Source organism: Pteropus alecto, unplaced genomic scaffold, assembly GCF_000325575.1.
Source record: "Pteropus alecto unplaced genomic scaffold, ASM32557v1 scaffold7, whole genome shotgun sequence".
Classification (NCBI taxonomy): domain Eukaryota; kingdom Metazoa; phylum Chordata; class Mammalia; order Chiroptera; family Pteropodidae; genus Pteropus; species Pteropus alecto.
In genome coordinates, this window is record NW_006494614.1 from 27,999,259 (window position 1) to 28,020,515 (window position 21,257).

The following is a 21,257-nucleotide window of genomic DNA, read 5'->3' on the forward strand; positions in this document are numbered from 1 at the left end:
AGCCATGGTTGTGATAATAAGATAGAAGAAACATGGATCCCTGACCCACAGGCCCTGGCTTGCCTATCTTCAAATTTTATTTTCCTTCTATTATTTTGGATTTTCTATTTACCTAGATGAACCAGATGTAGGACTATTGATTATGCATTAAATTTTTTTTTAAAGTTGACAAAAAAGTAAAAATAAAAAATAAAAAATAAACCACCTTATTAAAACCTGTTTAAGAAGAAAGAAAGAATTCCCAAATCCAAGGCATATATTTTTGAGACTAGTTTTCATCTATTGCTAATGTAATGATTTTTTAAAGGGATGTCTATTTATTTTTGTAGGATAATGGTGTCCGTTCCAAAAGTTCATTTGTAAGTTTCTTAGTTAAGAAACTTAATTATAATAAATATAATGAAATATATTTTTTCATAGAAATTGCATTCTGTGAGTCAGTGCTATAGAGGACAGTGGTAAGACTTTGAATCAGAATATTGATAATAGTATGTATTTCTAGTCTCCTCTTTCTAATATAATCACATTGTTATGGTTTCAGTATTTTGTGTTTATATTACCATAAATATAAATGTTATTTATTTCTCAGCCAAATATTATATTATGATTATTTTTCTTTTGCTAGCTTTTTGTTTTCCTTGGGGTTAATTAATCAATTTGACTCTAAACTCTCAATCAATTGTCTAAATCCCCTCTTAATACAGTCAGACCCATGACATATTCTTACAAGGTCCGTCATTTTAGAGGATGTCTCCTAGACCTGCAGAACTTCTTTGATTTGGAACAGTCTCCCTTGTGTACAGATTCATCCTGGGAACTCTCTTCACTTTGTCTGTGGGTATGATCCCCTGTTTGTTGAACTACATGATTTCCAATTTTCTGGTTTTGCTTTCCTTGTGGTGGAGCACAGCTTCTACTAGACTTCTGAGAGAGGATGAGAATGAAGGATGCCATGTTTTTTGAATATCTTGGTATATCATCACATTTTCTTGATAGTTTGATCTGGGTAGGTGACTTTTGATTACCTTTCTTCAGAATTTCAAAAGCACTGTTCCTTTTTGTCCCCTACATTTCAGCTTTGCTGTAGAGAAGTCCAAGCCACTCTGACTCTTACTCTTTTGTAACTATATTCATTTTCTACTGCTGTGTTCCAAGTTATCACAAATGTGGAGACTTAAAACAATATCTATTAATTATCTTATAGTTACCTCAGTCAGAAGTCAGAGTGGATTCTGCTGAACTCTCTGTTTTTAGGGTCTCACAAGGCCAAAATCAGTGTGTTGGCCAGGCCAGACCTCATAGGAAGGTTTTGGAGAAGAATCCACTTCCAAGCTCTTTTAGATTTTTGGCCAAAGTTGACTTTTATTTATAGGATTCAAGTTCCCATTTTCTTGTTAGTGGTCAGCTGGGGGCTGACCACATTGCTGATCACATTGCTTGTCATGTGGTCTCCTCTATCTTCCAGCCAGCAGTGGTGCACTGAATCCTTCCGGTGTTTTCCATCTCTGACTTTCCCTTCTGCTGCCAGCCAGAATACATGACCGGCTTTTAAAGGGCTGATGGAATTAGATTAAATTCATCTGGATGATTTCAGTATTTTTAATCTGTAATTTGAGATTTTAATTTCATTAGCAAAAGCCCTTCATAGCTATACTTAGATTAGTGTTTGATCAAATAACCAGAGAATGAAATTCTTGGTGGTGGTGGCATCTTTAGAATTCTGTCTACCACAAGAATTATTTGTACTTTGCAAAAGAACTTTTCCTGTCCTGGAAATTCTGAGACTCCCCTTTGCTACTTGATTAGGGAATACTCCCCTCACCCTCTTCAAGTTCACTTGCCAGTTCAAAAGCACTACCACCAGAGCCGAGTCTTTCATTACAGATTCTATGGACAGTGACTAAGAATGAGTAAACTGAGGAGTTGTGAGCTGGGTAATTCATTTTTTGACGTTTTATTCAAGTTACAAACTTGATTGTTCTGTCTTACAAACAAAAATTGAAAGTGATACAAGCTTTTAAATGCCAAATCATATCTCAGACTGATTAAAGTAAGTAGAAAATAATAAACATGTAACTGCATGCCTAATTTTTTTTATAAAAAATAATATTAAAATGTGAATAGGACTCAATTAAAAAATTATGCCAGCGTACATAATGAGTTAGCTTATGGACTATTTTCTTTCAAATATTCAATTGGCATGAAATTGTAATTAACACTGTTTCATTTTTTATGTTTCTAACTATAATATGAGCAGGCAAGGCATTCTTAAAGTATAATAAATTAGAAATCTTTTATATTAAATTAATCTTATTATACTAATAAAATTAAGATGTGAATTTGAAAAAGTCTCATATGTTTGAGAGGATGCAATGTTTTGATCAACTAGGAAAGATTTTCAAATCAAAAGAAGGTCGAATAAGCTTGAGAGAATGTAGGTGAAGAAGATTAACTCTAGCATGTTGATGGTTGAAGGTTGAAGTGATATTACTGTAAGAAACATGCTTTATGAAGAATGAATAAATGCTATTCAGCAAAATCAAGCTGATATAGGCCTGGATCAGAATTTGGAAGCAAGTATGGTATCTGATTCTGAATGCATTGTTCTGATCAATGCAAAAAAAAAAAAGACAATATTAATTTATGTTATTTGCCAAATGATATTTAGAAAAGGTGATTATAAAACTTTCTTACATAGAATAATACTTCAATGCCCTTAACGAGATCTCATGGACCATATTATAATGAAATCGTTGAGCGATTTTTTGTTTGTTTGTTTTTGGCCACTGACATTCAAGTTCATCTTGCCCATTGAATAAAAAAATACATATATGTGTGTGTGTATGTGTATATATATGTATATATGTATATATACACGTATATATATATACATACACACATATCTATAAAGCTCTAATGTTTCTTTTGTAGACATAAAGTATAACTATCCTCTATATACTTCTTATCATTTACATTATGTTTATTGAATAATAAAATATGTGTCATGACTATTGCAAACAAATCATCTTTTAAATATTTAAAATCATTGATTCCTATGCCGATAGAGAACTACTAAAGTTGCTATTGTTATTATTCTTTGGACTGAACTAATTTTATAGTTGCATAAAAGAGTATAGATCAGTTGGATTCTGAGCGACAGAAATTACCTCTGATAGATGTAAGCAGAAAATGAATTTGTAAAGACATCGAACATTTTGTAGGGTTATCGTGGGAGCTGAAACTGGCCTCAGGAAGTGGGGAAAAACAGACTGAACTCTGGCAAGAAGCACAGCACAGATGTGGCACCTGTTACAAAGATACTCCACCACTGAGCCCTGGGTGGTGCAGCTTAGTTTCCCAACATCACTCCTGGGACACCGGACCCTTCCACTGCTGCCACTTCCAAAACAAAATCTTCCCATCTCTGCTGCTTTGCATCAATAGCCTTTGACTGGTCACTCTGTCTGGCTGAGCAGAGGACAAATACCTGTTCCTAGATAAGGTGCACACAAGTTGGCTGCAGGTGTTAGGAATTTAAGAATCATATTTTCTCAGCTTCTGTAGTGAGAGTTGGGCTATTGCTCTCTCTAAGACTCTCAATATAGGCATTTCCCCATCCCCCTCAAAAAGAGGAAGGGTTTTAGATGCTTGGCAGTAAACAACACAAAACAAAATATTACCAACCTCCACAATAACGGGCTATGAGTAAACAATGCTCATTATGAATTTGATAAAGCAAGTAGCGAATTGAATATTTGCAATTTTATTTTTGTGTGTGTGTGTGTTAATATTTCTAATTTTAATACTGATAATAAAATTTAAAATGATTCAGTTTTAATCATTTTTCTAAAAATTAAATTCCTATATGGGATCTTGCATCATATTCTGAGATATCTGGAGTATTTCCTTTTTTTTTTTTAATAGAGTCTTGAAAAATGATTAGACAACAATGATAGTTGCTATCTGAAGGTGTACTTCTACGCTCACCCCCACCATTTTAAATATGGTGATGTAACAGGGCCTTGAATGCCACCTTATTATTTTTTTTTAGATAATTTTTAACTTACAGAAGAGTTTCAACAATAGTAGAGTCCTAGTATGGACTTCTCCAAGCTTCCTCTTATGTTAACATCCTATGTAATCATTAATCTTGGCGCAATACTATTAGAGAATTTATTTGTATTTCACCAGTTTTCCCACGAATGTTCTTTTCCTGTTTCAGATATCATATTGCATTTAAGAATACCATTTAAAAAAAATTCTAGGTCCTCTACACACATAAACTTTGCAATTCTTACCTGAGTTAATCACTAAACTAGATGCTTAGTTGAATTAATTTGTCATTTTTTTATTATGACAATTACATTATAGGAGTGAGGGAACTGTGGGTGGGTTTCCCTTTCTTTAATACTTTACAGAATCACAGAATATTAAAGTTAGGAGAAACCTGAGAGATCATCTCACCTCAAACCTCATTTTGCACATGAAAAAACTGAAATCAAGAAAATTTGGTAATTTGCCTTTAAGGAACCAGTTTTCATATAGAACTCAAGTTTTTAATCTGCTGGCTGTTTCACTACAGCAGCAGTTCTCAGTATAGTTCCACAGAGACCCCCTAGACCCTTTGAGAAGACTATGTGGTCAAAATTATTTTCATAATGATACTAAGATATTATTTGCCTTTTCCACTTTCGTTCTCTCATGAGTGTGCAGTTGAGCTTTCCAGAGGCTGCATGTCATGTGGTATTGCAAAAGCAGATATGAAATTCTAGTGGTTTTCTATTTGTAGATATTAAAAAGAGTTGTAAAAATTTAAATGGTGTCAAGCTTCTATTTTTACGTTTTGAAAAATGTAGGTATTTTTCTTTAAAATGTTATTTATGTTAATATGTACTATGTTCGTTATTATTCTATTTTAAATATGGTAAATACTGATTGACATAACTCACATAAATGAAAGGTTTTGGGGTTCTCAATAATTCTTAAGCCTTGTCTCATAATTAGAATGTCATTCATAAAAGAAGGAAATATGGATAACACGAACTATCAAATCTGTTAAATGAATGATGTTATAAAAATGTATTCTGTGGCACTCCCCTTCTTTTCCTAAATATAGCTCTGGCTGTTTCGGAATAATATTTAACTCATTATATCTGATTGCAAGCTCCTTATGTGCTTTGGAACTCTAGAATTTCATGCTTTCATATTCATAATTGACTTCATTTAACTTTGTGAAGTTTGTGCTAAATATATGAATACTTGTAGATATGTGCCAACAATGTTAAATTAAAATGATTTGAACTAGTTTTTTACTTCATCAAATCTACATAATTGTCATGTACTTTTTTCAGAGAGTTACATTGTTTTTTATATATTGCTTAATTAAATTTATTGAAGAGGTAAATGACAGAAGAAATTCTCTTTCCAGAGTAAATGAAGAGGACAAAAAAAAATTCTCATGTTCTCTGTCAATCTGTGTATTATACATGAATTTGCTGATGTTCTACTCAGCCCCACCTAAGCTATTTTTAAAAAATGATTGGTCCTATATCTCAATTTGTAAACACATATACCATTTTCTTAGAAAATGAGATGTTTCTAGGCAGAATTGGGAAAGATGGGTGGTAGGTAGATGGAGAGGACATCCGAGAGCTTTTGTTATCAGGACTTCCGGAACTACTAAGAGAGCCCAAATATTACTCCTCATTTTTTTTTGCCACATTGGCTTCAATAAAGAGTGTCAGTGGCAGTCTTCTGGTTGTCGATGTCGCAACTGGATACATATGAAAGAGAAGCAAACTCCTGGAGCTTTTGGGACAACTACATATCTGGAGAAAGATAAAGTGGAAGTATTCTGTCACTGTTGTCATGGCCTTATGTTGACCTTAAACCACAATTTTGTGATTGATGGAGGTAGTGCGAAAGACCATTCTTTTCTCTGGACTCATTCTCAAAAATCAGTTATTCCCTTACTCCCATTGGGCATGTTTTACTGTATTTCTTTAGCAGTTAGTGGTGGGAAGGCAAGAACTTTGTGTTTCATACATTGTTTTGTAACATATAATATACATAAACATGAAATAAAACCAGAATCATTGTGATTTTATTTTCCCCCACTGTTTCTCCTACAGTGAAAGAATGAGTTTAATCTTTCTCTTAATTTGCATCCTTTGCTCCACCAATTCTGTTAAATAATTCATCAGAAGGCAGTAACTTAGTGGTAAACAACATACTGTTTCCCTTTGCTGATACTTAGTAAATTTTAGCTTCTGCAATCTGTCCTCATAAAATAAATCCCATCATTCCTTTAATCATTTTAGTCACTCTTCTCTGGATCCATTCAATTAGATTACATCTTTTCAGCAAGAGGAAGTATTTGAGTTGAACAGTCTTTCCATATGTTAGAAGAGTGGTAGGGGAAAGGCTTGAATTTTATGTTTGGCTCAATAGCTATGATCATTTTGACAGAGATAGCCTTCTGAACATTGTTGGTATTGAAGAAATACTTGCAAATGAAAAAATGTTGAATATAGATTTATTGACAATTTATTTTTTCCCATCTATCTCTTAAGCCTTTTACTACCTTTTGGATCTACTGGACTGATCATTTTTTTTTTTTTAATCCTTTTTGTCTTGGATTTGTCTTTTTTCTTTTTCTTTTTTTCCTAAGAAGTCTGATGTACATTGCATTAGTTCTTGGTTTTCCTTACTGAATATTTAAGATTAGCTTTCTGAGGTTTGTTAAAAGTGTGCTACAATTTGTTCGCTTGCTTTCTACTATCTAATTTTTTTTTATTGTCCTATTTCCTCTTTCTTTCTCCCTTTTTTTTGCTTATGCTTTTTAATTAGGTATTTTTTGGAACAGTCAAAAGTAAGTGCATGTTTTAATATCTGACATCTGTCCCCAAGTGGCCTCATTTACTTTTTAAAGAAAAGTTTATAAAGGAACTCTTTTGTCTTAAATAATCAGGTAAAAAAATGGTTGGTTAATCAAGAAAGTCAGCTGAAACAGAGGATCGTAAAAAAGAGTACATGCTTTAAACATATGATTTTAAATTAAGTCATATAATTATACATTTATTAGCCAACTTATTGATTTTGAACGATGTCTTTTTTGAGCATATCTCCATTGATTTCAATCCCATATTGTCTTTTTTTATAAACCATTATCTTAGTTCATCACGTAAAAATTATGATTTTGTATTTTTTTGTGATGCAAAATCATAAAGAGCATTGTAAGACAATCTGAGAGAATAAATCTTAATAAATTTTCTAAATTTCTTAAAAGATTGTATCACTCAAACTGAATTTAACATTTATTAGACATGTATTGCTGTAGACTGAATTCCTCATGAATGAGATTAGAGTCCTTATAAAAGAGACTTCAGAGAGTGCTCTCACTTTTTCTGTCACATGAAAACACGGTGAGAGACACTGAATCTGCCAGCACCTAAATCTTGGATGTCCTCATCTCCAGAACTGTGATAAATATATTTCTGTTATTTATAAGCTACCCAGTCTACAATATTTTTGTTATAGCAGCTTGAACTGAAACATATAGCACTTTCAAGTCTTTTTTAAATCATTACTTAGTTCTAAAGAAATATTAAATATCTTTCTTTATTAGCTTACATAATATTTAACTTAACTGTGTATTTGCACTAATCAGTGCAACTAGGATAAACAATTTTGAAAATAACTACAACTGATTTTTAGTATGTATACAACTAGACTAGTGGGAGAAAAAGTTGGGAAACTCATTGAAAATAGCTAATCTTGAGATTTAGAGTCAGGAAAGAGTACAATGCTATTGAAGAGGGGCTAAAGACAATTTGATTAGGAGGTTAGAGATGATAAGGTACAGGTCCAGTGAGTACAATAGAATTGGAAAGATGCTCAGTGAGGAAGTTATCACTGGAAATGAGTATCTCTGACTTATGATGTGAAGCATGTGCCACCACTGTGAAGATAAGACTACTCTGTATGTGACATGAAAACTTCTAAATGAAGAATAAATATGTTCTAACAACTTAGTAAGATCTAATTCTTTAACTGATTTCTTTCTCAGAAATGTACCAACTCAATGTTTTATGATACAACCATTTTTTCCATTTCATCTTGGATATTAGAATTAGAGGATTAAGAAAAGAGGGTGTTGCTATGGATAAGACAGTGTTTAGATTGCTGTGTTTTGTATAAATAATTGATTTTCTGGATACTTCAGTTGTAATTTTTTACTTTGTCTCAATTCTATGAAATAAATAGACGAGTTATAAAGGTTTATAATGAGAATTAGCATTCGCATTAGGATGAAATTGTGAAAAATGTACTGAATGAATAAGTAAATAGGCCCAATTTAGTTTTTTTAAGTTTTAAGAGAGAAATGAAAAATTTTCAGATACTCAGTTTTGTAATTAAGAACAGAGAACGAAATTTGTCAGCAATATAGCAACTGTTAAAAACGGTATGTTTGAAATCTATATTATGGTTTGATTAGAAAAAGAGATGGAGGTAAACTGAGAAGATATTGAAATTCATAAGGCAGAAAAGAGAGACAAAGAAAGGGACAGATGAGAGATGAACAAAGAAACAAATTAAAAAGCAGAGCCGATTACAACAAACATAAAATGATGATTATGCAACTATAGAAATAGAATAAGAGAGTCAGACCTGGCTGACTGGCTGGAATACTGGCCTGGGCCTCCTCGGGCCTACAGGTCCCAGACGAGAGCAGCTGTGGAGGCTATACACTCATCCATGGAAAATGCTTAGAGTGGGTTGGGTTTGATTCAGAAAAAAAACCCTCCTTCCCTCACCAACTGTTCTTGAAGTCACAACTGAAGGCAGCAGAAGTGTAATTTTAAACTTCCTTCGAGAAAGCATTTTCCACTTCCTCTGACTGAGTTAGGATTGTTTATGGGACCATGTAGGCAGATTGTAGATATTTCTAAGCTCACTGTGGCCAGCTGGGAAGGGCTGGGGTTTGTCAGAGACTGATATTTGGAGAATTGAAAAAACTAAAGAAAGATGGCTATAGTTACAGAATGAAGAACCAGAATTAATTTAGAGACCAGAAGGGACCCTAGAAAAGATAATGAAAGTGAGAATTATAAATGAGTAGATCTTTCCAATTGGTAAAAATCTGGGTCACTTACATTGTATTTTTCCATTTGTGTTTTTGTCTGTGGACTTCGATAGCACAGTTGTCTAATAAGGGTTCATCATCTGAGTCTAACAATAGATTTCATTCCAGAATACAATTGTTATATAACAAAAATTCAGTATGTTGGAGAAAAAGTCAATCAACACAGTTTTAAGCTTTGTATGCCTTTGTTTGTAGGAAGTCAGGCATAAATGAGCATTCATCATTCGACTCTTCTAGTGCGTTTCCAGCATACTGTGCCTTGGGCATGACACATCAGAGTCCAGTGTTTATCTTTTATTACCTGCCAGACCCCTCTGGAAAGAGCCTCCATGGAATTCATCATCTGCAGTGTTTGTTTCAGGTATACATATAAATACATGCTGAATGCATTTGTTGAGGATATTGTGGTTTCCAAGGGCGACTTAAATAAAAGTGTGAGATGAATAATGAAGGGGACTTTCTACAGGAGGTATGACGTTAATAATTAAAATGTTATTTATCAAAATACCGACAGCAAAGCTTCTTATTGCTTTATGTCAACTATCTGAGTGCCAGTATGAATAAGGGGAGCATGGTCATACTCGTTTCATGGCTGTTTTGGAGAAATTTGTGAAGAAACTCTCTTTTCTACCACACGCTGAGTTTATAAATATAATAAAAACTAAATTCAGAATTTGTATTAGGAAAGCTCACTTAATTTTAACAATCATTTAAAATAACTTCATTAAACACTGAGTTTCAGAAGCTTAAGGATGTTGTAAAATTTTTTATGCCTGTTTTGGTTGTGACTGAGAGCACAATCTTTGTTTTTGTCAAAGCATTAGTCTCAATCTAATAAAAATGCTTTGAGGTTAAATGATTAAAGTTGAAAACTGTGGGCTAAAATATTATTAATACTTTTTCTCCTACCTTCTAAATTTTTCTAGCTGGGCTAATAATCAAATTAACAGATTAACAGGAAAAAATCAAATTTTAATACATGCGCATGGGGAATACACATAACCATGAAAATTACAAAGACGCTGAGGCAACACTGGTTATATGTGGAATTTTGGACAAAGGAGAAAAGGTTGGGAATGGGGTCTTAAATTTCAGAAGTGAGAATGGGTGATTTACAGGTAGTTGAGGAAGAGTGAACACACGTGGCAGGCAAGTTTTTGCTAGGCAACTATGGGATACATGGGATATCTAGTTAACAGGCCCCTGCCTGAAGCCCTCCTATTTACTATACTTAATTCAAATTAGCCTAAGGCAAACATCATAAGATTTTCTTCCTGAAGCAGGTTTTTCTGTCTGAATCTCTTGGGCAGAAAAGGCGAGGAGTTTCCTCTCAGTCTTTTGTTTCTTAATAAATAGCTTATAATCAATATCCTAAAAAGGCAGCTTCAGAGTGTCAAAACTTTGGTCCCCTTCAGAACCTATTTTCAAGTTATATTTGAAATGCATAGCATTTTAAATAATGACAACTACTCATCTGCTCTAGAATATATTAAAATACTCAGTTGTCAACATGTAGCATTTCTCATTAGTTCTTAAAGTGTATGTATCCAACTTCTACTCTTGTTTTTCAGACAGACCATTCTGAAAAGCTGAAATGTAGACTGGGAGGCATGCTGTGGTCAAGTTTGGGAGGATGTGAGTTTTCTTTAGATGAAGTTGAGAAAATGTAATGCAAGAAGCACACCTACATATGTGCAAGGCTCAGTGGTAGACCAATGCATTGTTTTTGAAATAGTGGCATTTAGAGACTAGACCTGATCCATACTCCTCCATCTAGTGGAGAGGACAGCTAAAAATCTGAGGAAGAATGAGGTCACTGCTATGTACACTGAGTATAGGCAGCATGCTTTGGGATGTAGACAAGAACGAGTGTACTTCCCACAACGAAAGTGGATATCACTATGTGAAGAAGGGACTCACTGAAGAGTAGCTGTGGCTTATCAAGTAGTAACCTATCATTGTCAGAGGCATCAAATAATGGACGTGTTTGTGAAAGAAAACAAATTTATCTGAAAGTAAAGTTGTAGCTGCAAATTATGGTTTAGAGAAAGAAATTAGTATGTACATCCTCAGCTTTTAAAATTTTTAATCTCTAATTATTTAACTTCTTGGAGTAGATTTTGCTACTCCTGAACTTATGGTAAAACTATGTGTTTTTCCCCAACCTCTCTCGATTTTAGCCAAGGATTCCAGGTGACCCAGTTTTTGTAAAAACTCTTAAGAGCCACACTCTCTCCAGACCAGTTTAGGCCAAATGTTGACAGTTCACTCTTAGGAGAATAGACAAACAACAGTATGATTTGAATGTACACAAATTTCAAAGCCACAGACATACTTTCTCTTTTGGGAAAAAGTTTCTCGATACCTGGGATAGAACATTATATTTAATAGGTGTAATAAAGGAGAGCCTTGGTGTCTACTTGACCCAACTCTCCACTGAATAAAATCTGTGTTCTCCTGAGTAGGGTCAGATTTTCAGGAAGAGAAAGTTTATGGGAGGAAGGCGGGAGATGGTGTGTGACATTCCTTTTCTAGTTAACTAATGACTGGAAAAGGGCAATCATTGTGCTCCATACCAGATGTTCTGGTAACATGAGCAGCAGTGGCCTGAGGTAAATTGCAAAAACAGCAGCTGAACAAAGGCGCGATGGATTCAGAAGGGCAGATTTTGTGTGTGAAGAAAATTCCTTAGGATCATCACTGCCCCAAACAGAACAAATTCTTCAGTAAAAATGAACAATTATTCAACTTAGATTTGGTATTTCCCTAAAGAATATTTTACTGAGATTCTCTATTCAAAGCAGTGTCATAAAGTCATGCATTCAGCCAAATTCTTAGTAGTGGTGAACAGAAAATAGATCAAAAACACATTCTTATCCCCAAAATAGACCTTATGGGTGTATGAAGTTGTGAAATTGAGGGAAATAACAACACATAGTAATAATTAAGATCTATTTATCGAAAATCTTGTGTATGGTACCGAAGATGGTTTATATGCCCAGTGAGTTGGGTAAGATTTGTTTTTTGCCTTGTAGATGTGTATGACTCATACTGAAAATGCTGACACAGGTAGATACAGAGGACTGATACTTCCACATTGCAGGAGGAATGGATGCTATCCAGAGTGAGACCAGAGGTTCATCCTGCTCTGCAGCCTGTTATCTGTCTGTGTGTCAGGGCACTAAGCACAGTTCTGTGGGAGGTTATGACTGACCTAGAGTGGCAGGACTTGAGGCCAGAGATTGACCTGCCTCAGCTTGCCCTATTTTCTCTGTTTTATGCTATCGTCTGTGTAACTCTATTAAAACTTCCTGATTCTATTTGTATATTTTAAATATGTTTTGTCTCTTAAGATTCAAAGTTTTATTTTCAGACTTCAAGGCTTCATTATCTATTAATTTTTACTTACCTCAAATCTAGCTTCTACCAGTTCAAGTACGTCTCTTGATGTTAAAGATTAGATTTGTGTTTCACATTTCAGTGGTTAAGAACACACACCCTGAAATCGGAATGCCCATGTTTTAATCTTGGCTCTACTACTAACTAGCTGTGTGACATGGAGTAAATTATTGAATTTCTCTGTGTTTCATTTGGACATTAATAGTACCCATTGGAATAAATTTTGTGGAGAAATTAAATGAGCACATGTTAAATGCTTAGAATAGTATTTAGAACATAGTGAATACTCATACAGGAGTTATTTACCACGTATACATTATTATCTTATAGACTGATCAGTAATAGCTCACCTAAGTTTTCATTTTTACAGCCTTGAAGAGTTTACACTTTTTTCTTTACACAGAACTTTGTCTTTTGATATGATTATGATAACAATTGTATGTAGTATACATTTATATAAATAAACACATATCTATTCACTTATAACCCATTAAGGCTTTTTAAGGGTACAGTGACTAGAATTATATTTATTATTCTAGTTCTAGGCATATCATCTTTTTTTAAAAGATAGATTGCCTTCTCTAGTCATATTTAAAATATTCTTTTTGATGAGGCCTGGTAGTTTATCTGTAGCAGTCCATCAGTTGATATCTTCACCGACAGTTCTGTAATGTTCTTGGATCTTATTTCACACTGTATTACAGAACCCATTCTCATAAATATATATTATATACTATACATATATTTAAAATTTTCTACAAGTCTTTTCTTATCTTTGAAGCCTATCTGTCGCTTTTTTGCCCATTCACAAAGCTTTCAAAAATTACTTTAATCTTCTCCACACAGAAAAACATATTTTTAGGTGCAAAAATCTTAATTTCTCTGGAAAATATAAAGATTTCTTTTTCAGTTCACGTATGAAAATGCTAAATAAGACTACTACTAGTGGCAAGCTCAAGGAATTGACTAAACTTCTTGCTTCCTTTACTATTTCAGCTTCCTTTGTTATTTAGCTTTATCTTATGAAAATAACGTGGTGCTATACCTTCAGAAAGTAAATTTTTTCCCTTCTCTGAAACTACTGGTTAGGCACATTTTCTCATGTGAAATGTTCTGTGGCAGATTTTGCATTCCCTTGCCCTCAGAGGTGAGATTTGCTCTGGCTTTGTGCTGCTGCTCTGTATTTTGCCATCTTGCTGGAAAAGAGATTCAGAGTTCTTCACATGGGTAACAGCCACGTCATTTACATTGTAACACTTCTTTGACACACAGGCTCTTTATAACCATAGTTTCTCCATAATTGTTGGGTAGATGTGGATATATAGATGCAACTTGGATCTAGATTATCTTATTGCAAAAGTGGTAAGCATCTATGGAGGTAGAACTGGAAATTATCTGGTCATCCTTGACATTTGATTATCTAACCCCTCCATAAATGGGCTTGAGGATGAGAAACCTGATACTTTTCCAAATAGGCCATCCCATTTTTAGCCCATTATATTAAGTAAAATTCTGATTCTCTGTAATTTAAAAGAAATGTACCTATATTTTCCTTCTGTGCTTAGTTTCACCTCAAAAGACAGAGATGCTACTGAACTCTAAATTGAAATGGAAAGTTTATACATACATATATATGTGTATATATATATATATATGTGGATATATATATGTATATATATGTGGAGATATATCTATATCTATCTCTCTCTCTCTATATATGGATATATATATATACATATATATGTATGTATAGGCTTGAATTTCCTGCTGCCTTTTATATAAAACTGTCCAGCATTCAATATTAAAGGCAACATTTTTAGTTTTCAACATTTCGTTGCCTGTAAACTTTATAAGTAGCGTGAAGAAATGAAAAAGTGTTTCAAGTCATACGTTTGGATTCCGCTACTTTCTAGGTGTGAAATTAAATGAGTTACTGCATCTTTCAGAGACTCAGCTGCCTCATCAGGAAAATGGTTCTACTGGTACCTTCCTCATTCTTAAAACACATACTCATACACCTTTTTATCACATATTATATTATGTCCCATGGAACGACAAGTAACTAACCTTTATCTCTCCTAGAGCATCTAGGCCTATGACTGGCCTATTCTAGGTATTCATAAAGTACTTGTTGGATAAACAAATTAACTCTGTACAAAGTAGGTGGTTCCAGTAATTCATTTGTCAACAAGAGGGTAAATGTATTATATCTATTCACTTCAATTTCTATTTTTGGTATATTTAAAAATGTGTCTGGTTCCAATCAGTACCGACACATTAAATCTTTACTAGAAACAACTATTAATTTATATTAGAAAATGAGCCATTACAAAATTTATTTGTAGTAACAAGAAACAACTCTTTCTGAAAATATTTACTTGTCAAAAATCTAAAGTTTATGGGAAAAGAAAGGATTTCTATTGTTTTTTTTGTTTTCCATTTTACTTTATGAGTTTCCGTACTTTTGAATCTTTGCAATGAGAATTATTACATTTGTAATAAAGAATAAATAATGACAAAAATCTTCAGAGATCCCATGTATTCAGATGGAAACTTGTAAAATGCAATACGGTTTAAGGATTAAAATTTTTTTAAAAATGTACAGATGGCAATCTATTTTTCAGAATAAGTAGACCAGTGGATAATGTCTCCCTAAGAATATCTCATTTTCTGTAAGTTGGGAAATGGTGGCCTTTTGAGTCCTTATCCGTAATGATCTCAGGGACTGTCTAATTTTGTGCGAGACTAAAGTGCTTTGCAGAAACAGTTTGATTGAAGGAGTGAATTACTTACTAGACCATAAATAAGTATTCTAAGTTTTCAAATAAGCTTCAAATCATGCTTATTTATCTGGTTGGAGAACCAGATAACTAAAAAGGAAAATACTTCGGGTAAGATATTTCATATCTTCTTACTCAAGAAGATATGAAATAGTTCGACATCTACAAACATAGTTAATGACCAGGACTACAGAAAATAAATATTTTTTTAATGTCTCTGAATTTTCTTTAATATTGCTTCTTAATTTTTAGAAAATTCTTTTGAAATATTTAGCATGTTTTAGCTATGCTGTGAGGAAGCATAAGAAACAATGTCTTGAAGGGAATAATCATATCCCTGGAGATAAGATATAGTTTAGGGGATAAATATAGTGAAATAACCCTGAAGGAAAGGAGAAATTAATGTGGTAAAGGGACAGAGCTGCTGTGGAGCAGCTTGTCACCAGCAGAAGCTTTTCTTTTTCTAAGCTCTTCCTGAGAAAACTTTGAAGCATTATTTCCTCTAGGAAAGCTGTTTTGATTATATCAGTTTGTTGGGTTACCATCAGGTCCTGTTGGACATCCAAAGAAATCTCATTTGGAATCATTTATGAAGGAGAGATCTGAGTCAAATGTCTCTCTAGCCTAATATTTCAATATGGTAGGCCTTGTTTGCCATTCATTTATTCATTTATTAGAAAATATTTATTCAATTTCTTTTTTATTCTAGTCAACATATTAAGCACAAGACACATTTAAAATGTCGCCTTCTAGGAATCTCTGGTCCCTCAACTATGTTTCTTTGTCAGTCTGTCCTGATTTCACTTCCTATTCCATTTATCTTGAATTCCATATTTCATTATTTTAGTTTCTTACCTTCCAATAGCTTCAACTTATTTTTGTCATTGCATTCCTGAGTTTTTGTCCTCATAATACCCCAACTCCACGTTTTTCATATCTCCAACAGAGCTCTGTCAGAGAAAATTACTTATCTATTCAAGTTGGTGCCACTATAACTTTAAATTCTCTAGTTCCTGTGGGGCACTCAACATTTTTGTTTTTTGAGTTGGCTCTTTCTCATTCTCTGTTATTGCTATATTAAATCATTTCCATCCTCCTTAAACCTTTTTCATACTCTACTGCCTGGGACTCTCCCACTTGAAAGACAAAATTGGAAGCTCCACAACTGTCTATCTTTCCTATCCAGAATGAATAAAAAAAGATAACCTTTGCTTTCTAGAATAAATAAGAAATATCAAGTGTTTAAAATTACTTTTAAATTCAGATCCTACCACTTATTGGGTGACCTTAATTTCCCCAAGTCTCAGTCAGTTCTGTCATTTAAAAAGCATTCATTAAATATGGACAATTCCCTTCTTTCTCTCTGCCTCATAATTTTTCTCTTCCTTTTTATTTTTCTTCTTTCCTCCTGTTCTAACATTCTGTCTTCTTTTTATTCTTCTTATAGAGGAAGCTATAGTAAAGTTAATTCCTTCATTTCGACTCTTGTTTCCGTTCTTTTGGTCCTTTCAGGGACCTCACTTTATTATTTATTTGTTTGTTTGTTTGTTTGTTTATTATTTCTGCAACCTCTTTATTATTGACTCTTTTTATTAAGCATTTAAATATTTATAAGTCTTTTATTCCTGAAAGCAAATATTTTTTTAGGATCCCTTTGTATTCTTCCAGTGGTCATACTCTCTGTTTTCTTCTCTTCATATTTTCGAGTTATATTTCCTGACTGTCTCTACTTGATGATGGAGGACATTTCCGATGTGCTTATCATGTGTAGACCTGGGCTAAACACCTCTCATTCCTCCTGACCTCACTGTAGTCTGACTGCTGCTCACATTCTTGCCCTAAAACTGCTCTTACCAAGACACCTAGTGAACTGGGTTGCAAAATAAAATGGACAAGTCTTAATTCCAACTTTATTTGTCATTTCAGTAGCATGGCCTATTGGTGTTCCTTCTTTTAATACAGCTTTTATTTTTTGATGTCAATGAAACCACTCTGTCTCATTTTTTTCTTTTACCTTCTGATCATTTCTGACTACTCTCTGAGATTCCATTCCTATGTTTACTCATTAAATATTGCTGCTTCTTAGTTCTATCTTATTTTTTCAATCACTGCTCTTTTTCTTAATGATTCCAACCACTGTCAGAGCTATGCTTTTTCCTTCCATTTTATCTTTTGGAGTCTGACTCATATGGCCAATGCTTGCTGGATTTCTCCAGATGGCACAGTTATCTTAGATTCCATGTGCCCAAAACAGAACCCAGTAATTCCTCCTCTCTGGTCTCTTTCTCATTTTGGGTTTCCTAGTCAGAAACCTGACTTTTACTTTTGAGCCTTTTGTCTCTTTTACCTTCTATAACCAGTTAATCACCAAACTGCTAAATCTATCTTCCAATATATCTGTAGTATGCTCACTTTTTCTCTCATCTCCATAGCCATTATCTTAGTTCAGATCAATGTAATCTCTGCCCTATGTTGCCCAAGCAGACACTGAGAGTCTCAGTAATTCTTTGGTTTATAGTTGTAGTGGTTCTTACCTCTAGAAGGGGCACTTATATATATACTTGGCATTTAAGGAATCGCAATATTTGGGCTAAACTAATTATTGACTTTGGTTTGGAGAACAAAAACATGTAGATAAAAAAAGCTACTTTAATGAATGATACTGATAATCATTTTACAAAACACTAACTGAGATCTCTAAGAGGAGATTAAACAATTTACCAATTGTAATGAAGACAATATTATGATTTATTTGAGCAAGCTCCAAAGTTTAATAAGGGATCTGTTTTCACTGGAGATTTAAGAAGATTAATCATCTTTGAATGGGGTGGCTACAGCATATCCTCCAGGGGGTTGGGTTAATTTTGAGAGCGGTGGCCAGAAGAGTAGATAACTATTTCACTAGGATAGGCTAGACAAGCAATAAGAGCCTGGCAAGAAGGAAACAATGTTGGCCATAAGAATAAAACTAGTTTTGTATAGGTGGAGATAGGGTTTGTGTGTGAAAATGGCCAACTATGGAGCCTGGAGAGATTGATGAAGCTGGAATGCAGCACCTCAGAGAATACTTCGAATTTTTTCTGAAGTTGATGGAAAATTTTGGACATATCCCAAGCAGAGAAATAATGAGACCAAATTGTGATTTAGAGAAGTAAAATGGGCAGTAGTCCGGAGGATGGGTAGCAGAATGATAACATTAAATGTAGGGAGAATAGTTCAGTAACAGCTATGGTAACCCAGGTGACAGGATGTGAAGTGGAAGCACTCATTTCTCAATGGTGAATTCACTGAACAGAATTACCACAATGTTTTTAACTCATTCTACTTTATGTTGCTTTTAACTTTTCACTATTATAACAAAAGTGGCACTGGACATGCATATAACTTCACATATTTGAATTATTGTCTTTGACCAGGTTGCCAGAAGTATGAGTAGTAGTTAATAGGTATGGATATTTTTAGGTTAGGTGATGCAAATTTGTGATGTGTTCTTGTAAATATCTATTCTGTAAATATTTTGAATACATTTTCCTCCCCTCTTCTTTGAAGAATAAACTTTAAGGAAATTGGAGACACATTCTTTCCAATTTGACCTATTCTCTAAATTTGATTGTCATTGATCCCTTTTTTCCATTATCTCTAACAGAGGTTAAAACCCTATGAGATTTTCTTGGCTTGCTTTCTTTTTTTGTGCACCTTAATCATTATCAAAAACAGAGTGTATGGTAAATGCATTAATGATTATATTTTAGACTATAGTGAGTATACAGGGGTCAAAATAAAGGTTTTTAAAGTATTGACTTCAAAAAAGTAGCTGTTAGAGAAAATTAAAAGTAAAAGAATAAAATCGGTGATATTTAGAACCTAAATAACATTGGTTACTTCATTGGAAGGAAACTTTTTAGGTCAAATTAAGGTCTATGTTTAATGCTCGGCAGAATCCCTTTAGGTTAAGCTTCTTTTAGTTAATTTGATCAAGTCAATGAGTTGAAACCCAAAATGACAAACTTATATTAAACCACATGAACAACTTTCAAAAAAACATTGTGATGAGAAAAAACATGAATTATGAAAATATAATATGAATCATTACATTCTGTAAGGCCATTCCTATGTATGAGACAAAGGAGCTAACTGATGGAATGATAGAAACATCTTTGAAGTGGGAAAAGCTTTTCTGGTGGAAATGTCAAAAGAAATCAGAATCTATCTGTTGTAGAATTTTGAGATTGTCTACATTAAGCATGAATTAGATTTGCATATTTGTGTTATGCTATCAAAACAAAATTATATATCTATGCTTATGCTCATGGTTTTTCCTACATGGTTTATTTCATTCCTCTTTACCTTCAGCTCAGATGTTCCTTCTTCTGTTTAAGCTTGGCCAAGTCTTCCTGGCTAGCTGAGGACTCTATTTATAAAATATTCTGCCTGTTCAACAATAGCAGTATTAGAGTTTAAGCACAAGTATCTTGGTCACACTGCCCCCTCTGAGAACCCTCAGACTACTTGACATACCCTCACCTCTCTGAGAGGTTCCTCTAGTTTATTGTGTTCAGAATCTAGAGCTGCTTAGATAAAAGATTAGAGCCTGGCTCAATGAGAGCCATCTCCCATAAGTTAGTGGTCCATGAGATAACCTAAAATTAAGTATCTTCTCCACAGAAATTCCCAGCAATGCATTGTGCCTGGGTAATAATAATCATGGCTAACATCTATTTAGTACTTACTATGCATCAGGCACTGCTTGTTCAACATAACGGCGCAACTGGATTTGTCAGCTGCAAACCTGGTTTTCCAGACTGGTTTGTAAACAGCTGCAGACAAGAGTCCTTTAAGGGTCCCCCCAAACCCTCCAAACTTCTCTAGCTGTCCTACTGTTCCCTTGGGGCTCTTGGACCTCTCTACAATCCACCAACTAAAGAGTTAACACCTGGCCCTGCAGGGGCTCTCTAGAATTCTGTCTTAGCTTCCCAGCACCCCAACAATGATTGGGGGAGGGGCATTCTGACTGACAGTATTCATTAAGGATGCATTGAGTACTTGTGCTCTAGAGCCAATTGTCTGAGTTCAAATCCTAGCTCTACTACTTACAAGCTGTGTGATTTTGAGCTAATTAGCCTTTTTGACTCAATTTTCCTCATCTCTAAAATGGAGATAATAATGTATATCTCAAATGATTGTTCTGAGACTAAATGAATTAATACACGCAGAGCATTTAGAAGAGACTTGACACATAGTAGGTAGGATAAAAGTGTTTCTTATTTTTATTAGCTGTACTTATGGTTAAATGTTTGACTATCATCTCTCAGTAGCACATTAGATACCACTCCTGGGGAAAACATAGGTGGTCACTGCTGCTATCCTTGTACCCAGAGTCCCTCTAGAACTGCTGAATAATCTGATCAGCATTCCATTCTTTTTGCGATCTTCTGTGTGGTAGTTGAGAAACATTTTTTTCTTCTTTACGACTTACTTTATATTTTAAATTAATTATCAACATTTTAAAATCATAAAATTTCATATAAAAATCCAGATTTCTGGCATTTCTTGGAGTTTTGGATAGCTGACATCACCTGGCGACATTTTGCCGTGGCAACGATTGGCGAGAGCCGTGTGTCCACTCCTTCCCTGGAAGGGGCGTCAGCTCTGGTGTTCACCATCCAGCCACTGCATCTCTTTGTCATCTGCCTGGAATTTGAGTTTGTTATCCCTGAACTCCCTGAGTCTTTCTTTGCTTCATGAAAATCTTCAACCTCCATAACAACACTTTATTACCTGGACTAGATAAGATTCTTAATGAAAGGAACCGTGTTTTGTTTATTTTTATGTCTTTGCCTTACCCATAATAGGTTATTCATAGTCCTCACTATTTGGATTGATGAAGTTTAAGCTGGTGGTGAATTAAGATGGTTTTAACCCTTATACAGGAA

At 34.1% G+C, this 21,257-nt stretch overlaps 1 protein-coding gene across 1 annotated transcript in view; it reads left to right on the forward strand.

Moving 5' to 3' along the window:
• LGSN (lengsin, lens protein with glutamine synthetase domain) overlaps window positions 1–21,257 on the forward strand; it is a 152,374-nt gene that overhangs the window by 116,581 nt on the left and 14,536 nt on the right. Inside the window, exon 4 of the mRNA XM_015600250.1 lies at window positions 9,341–9,506. Coding sequence (XP_015455736.1) covers window positions 9,341–9,506 — 166 coding nt within the window. The remainder of the gene's footprint in view (window positions 1–9,340; window positions 9,507–21,257) is intronic.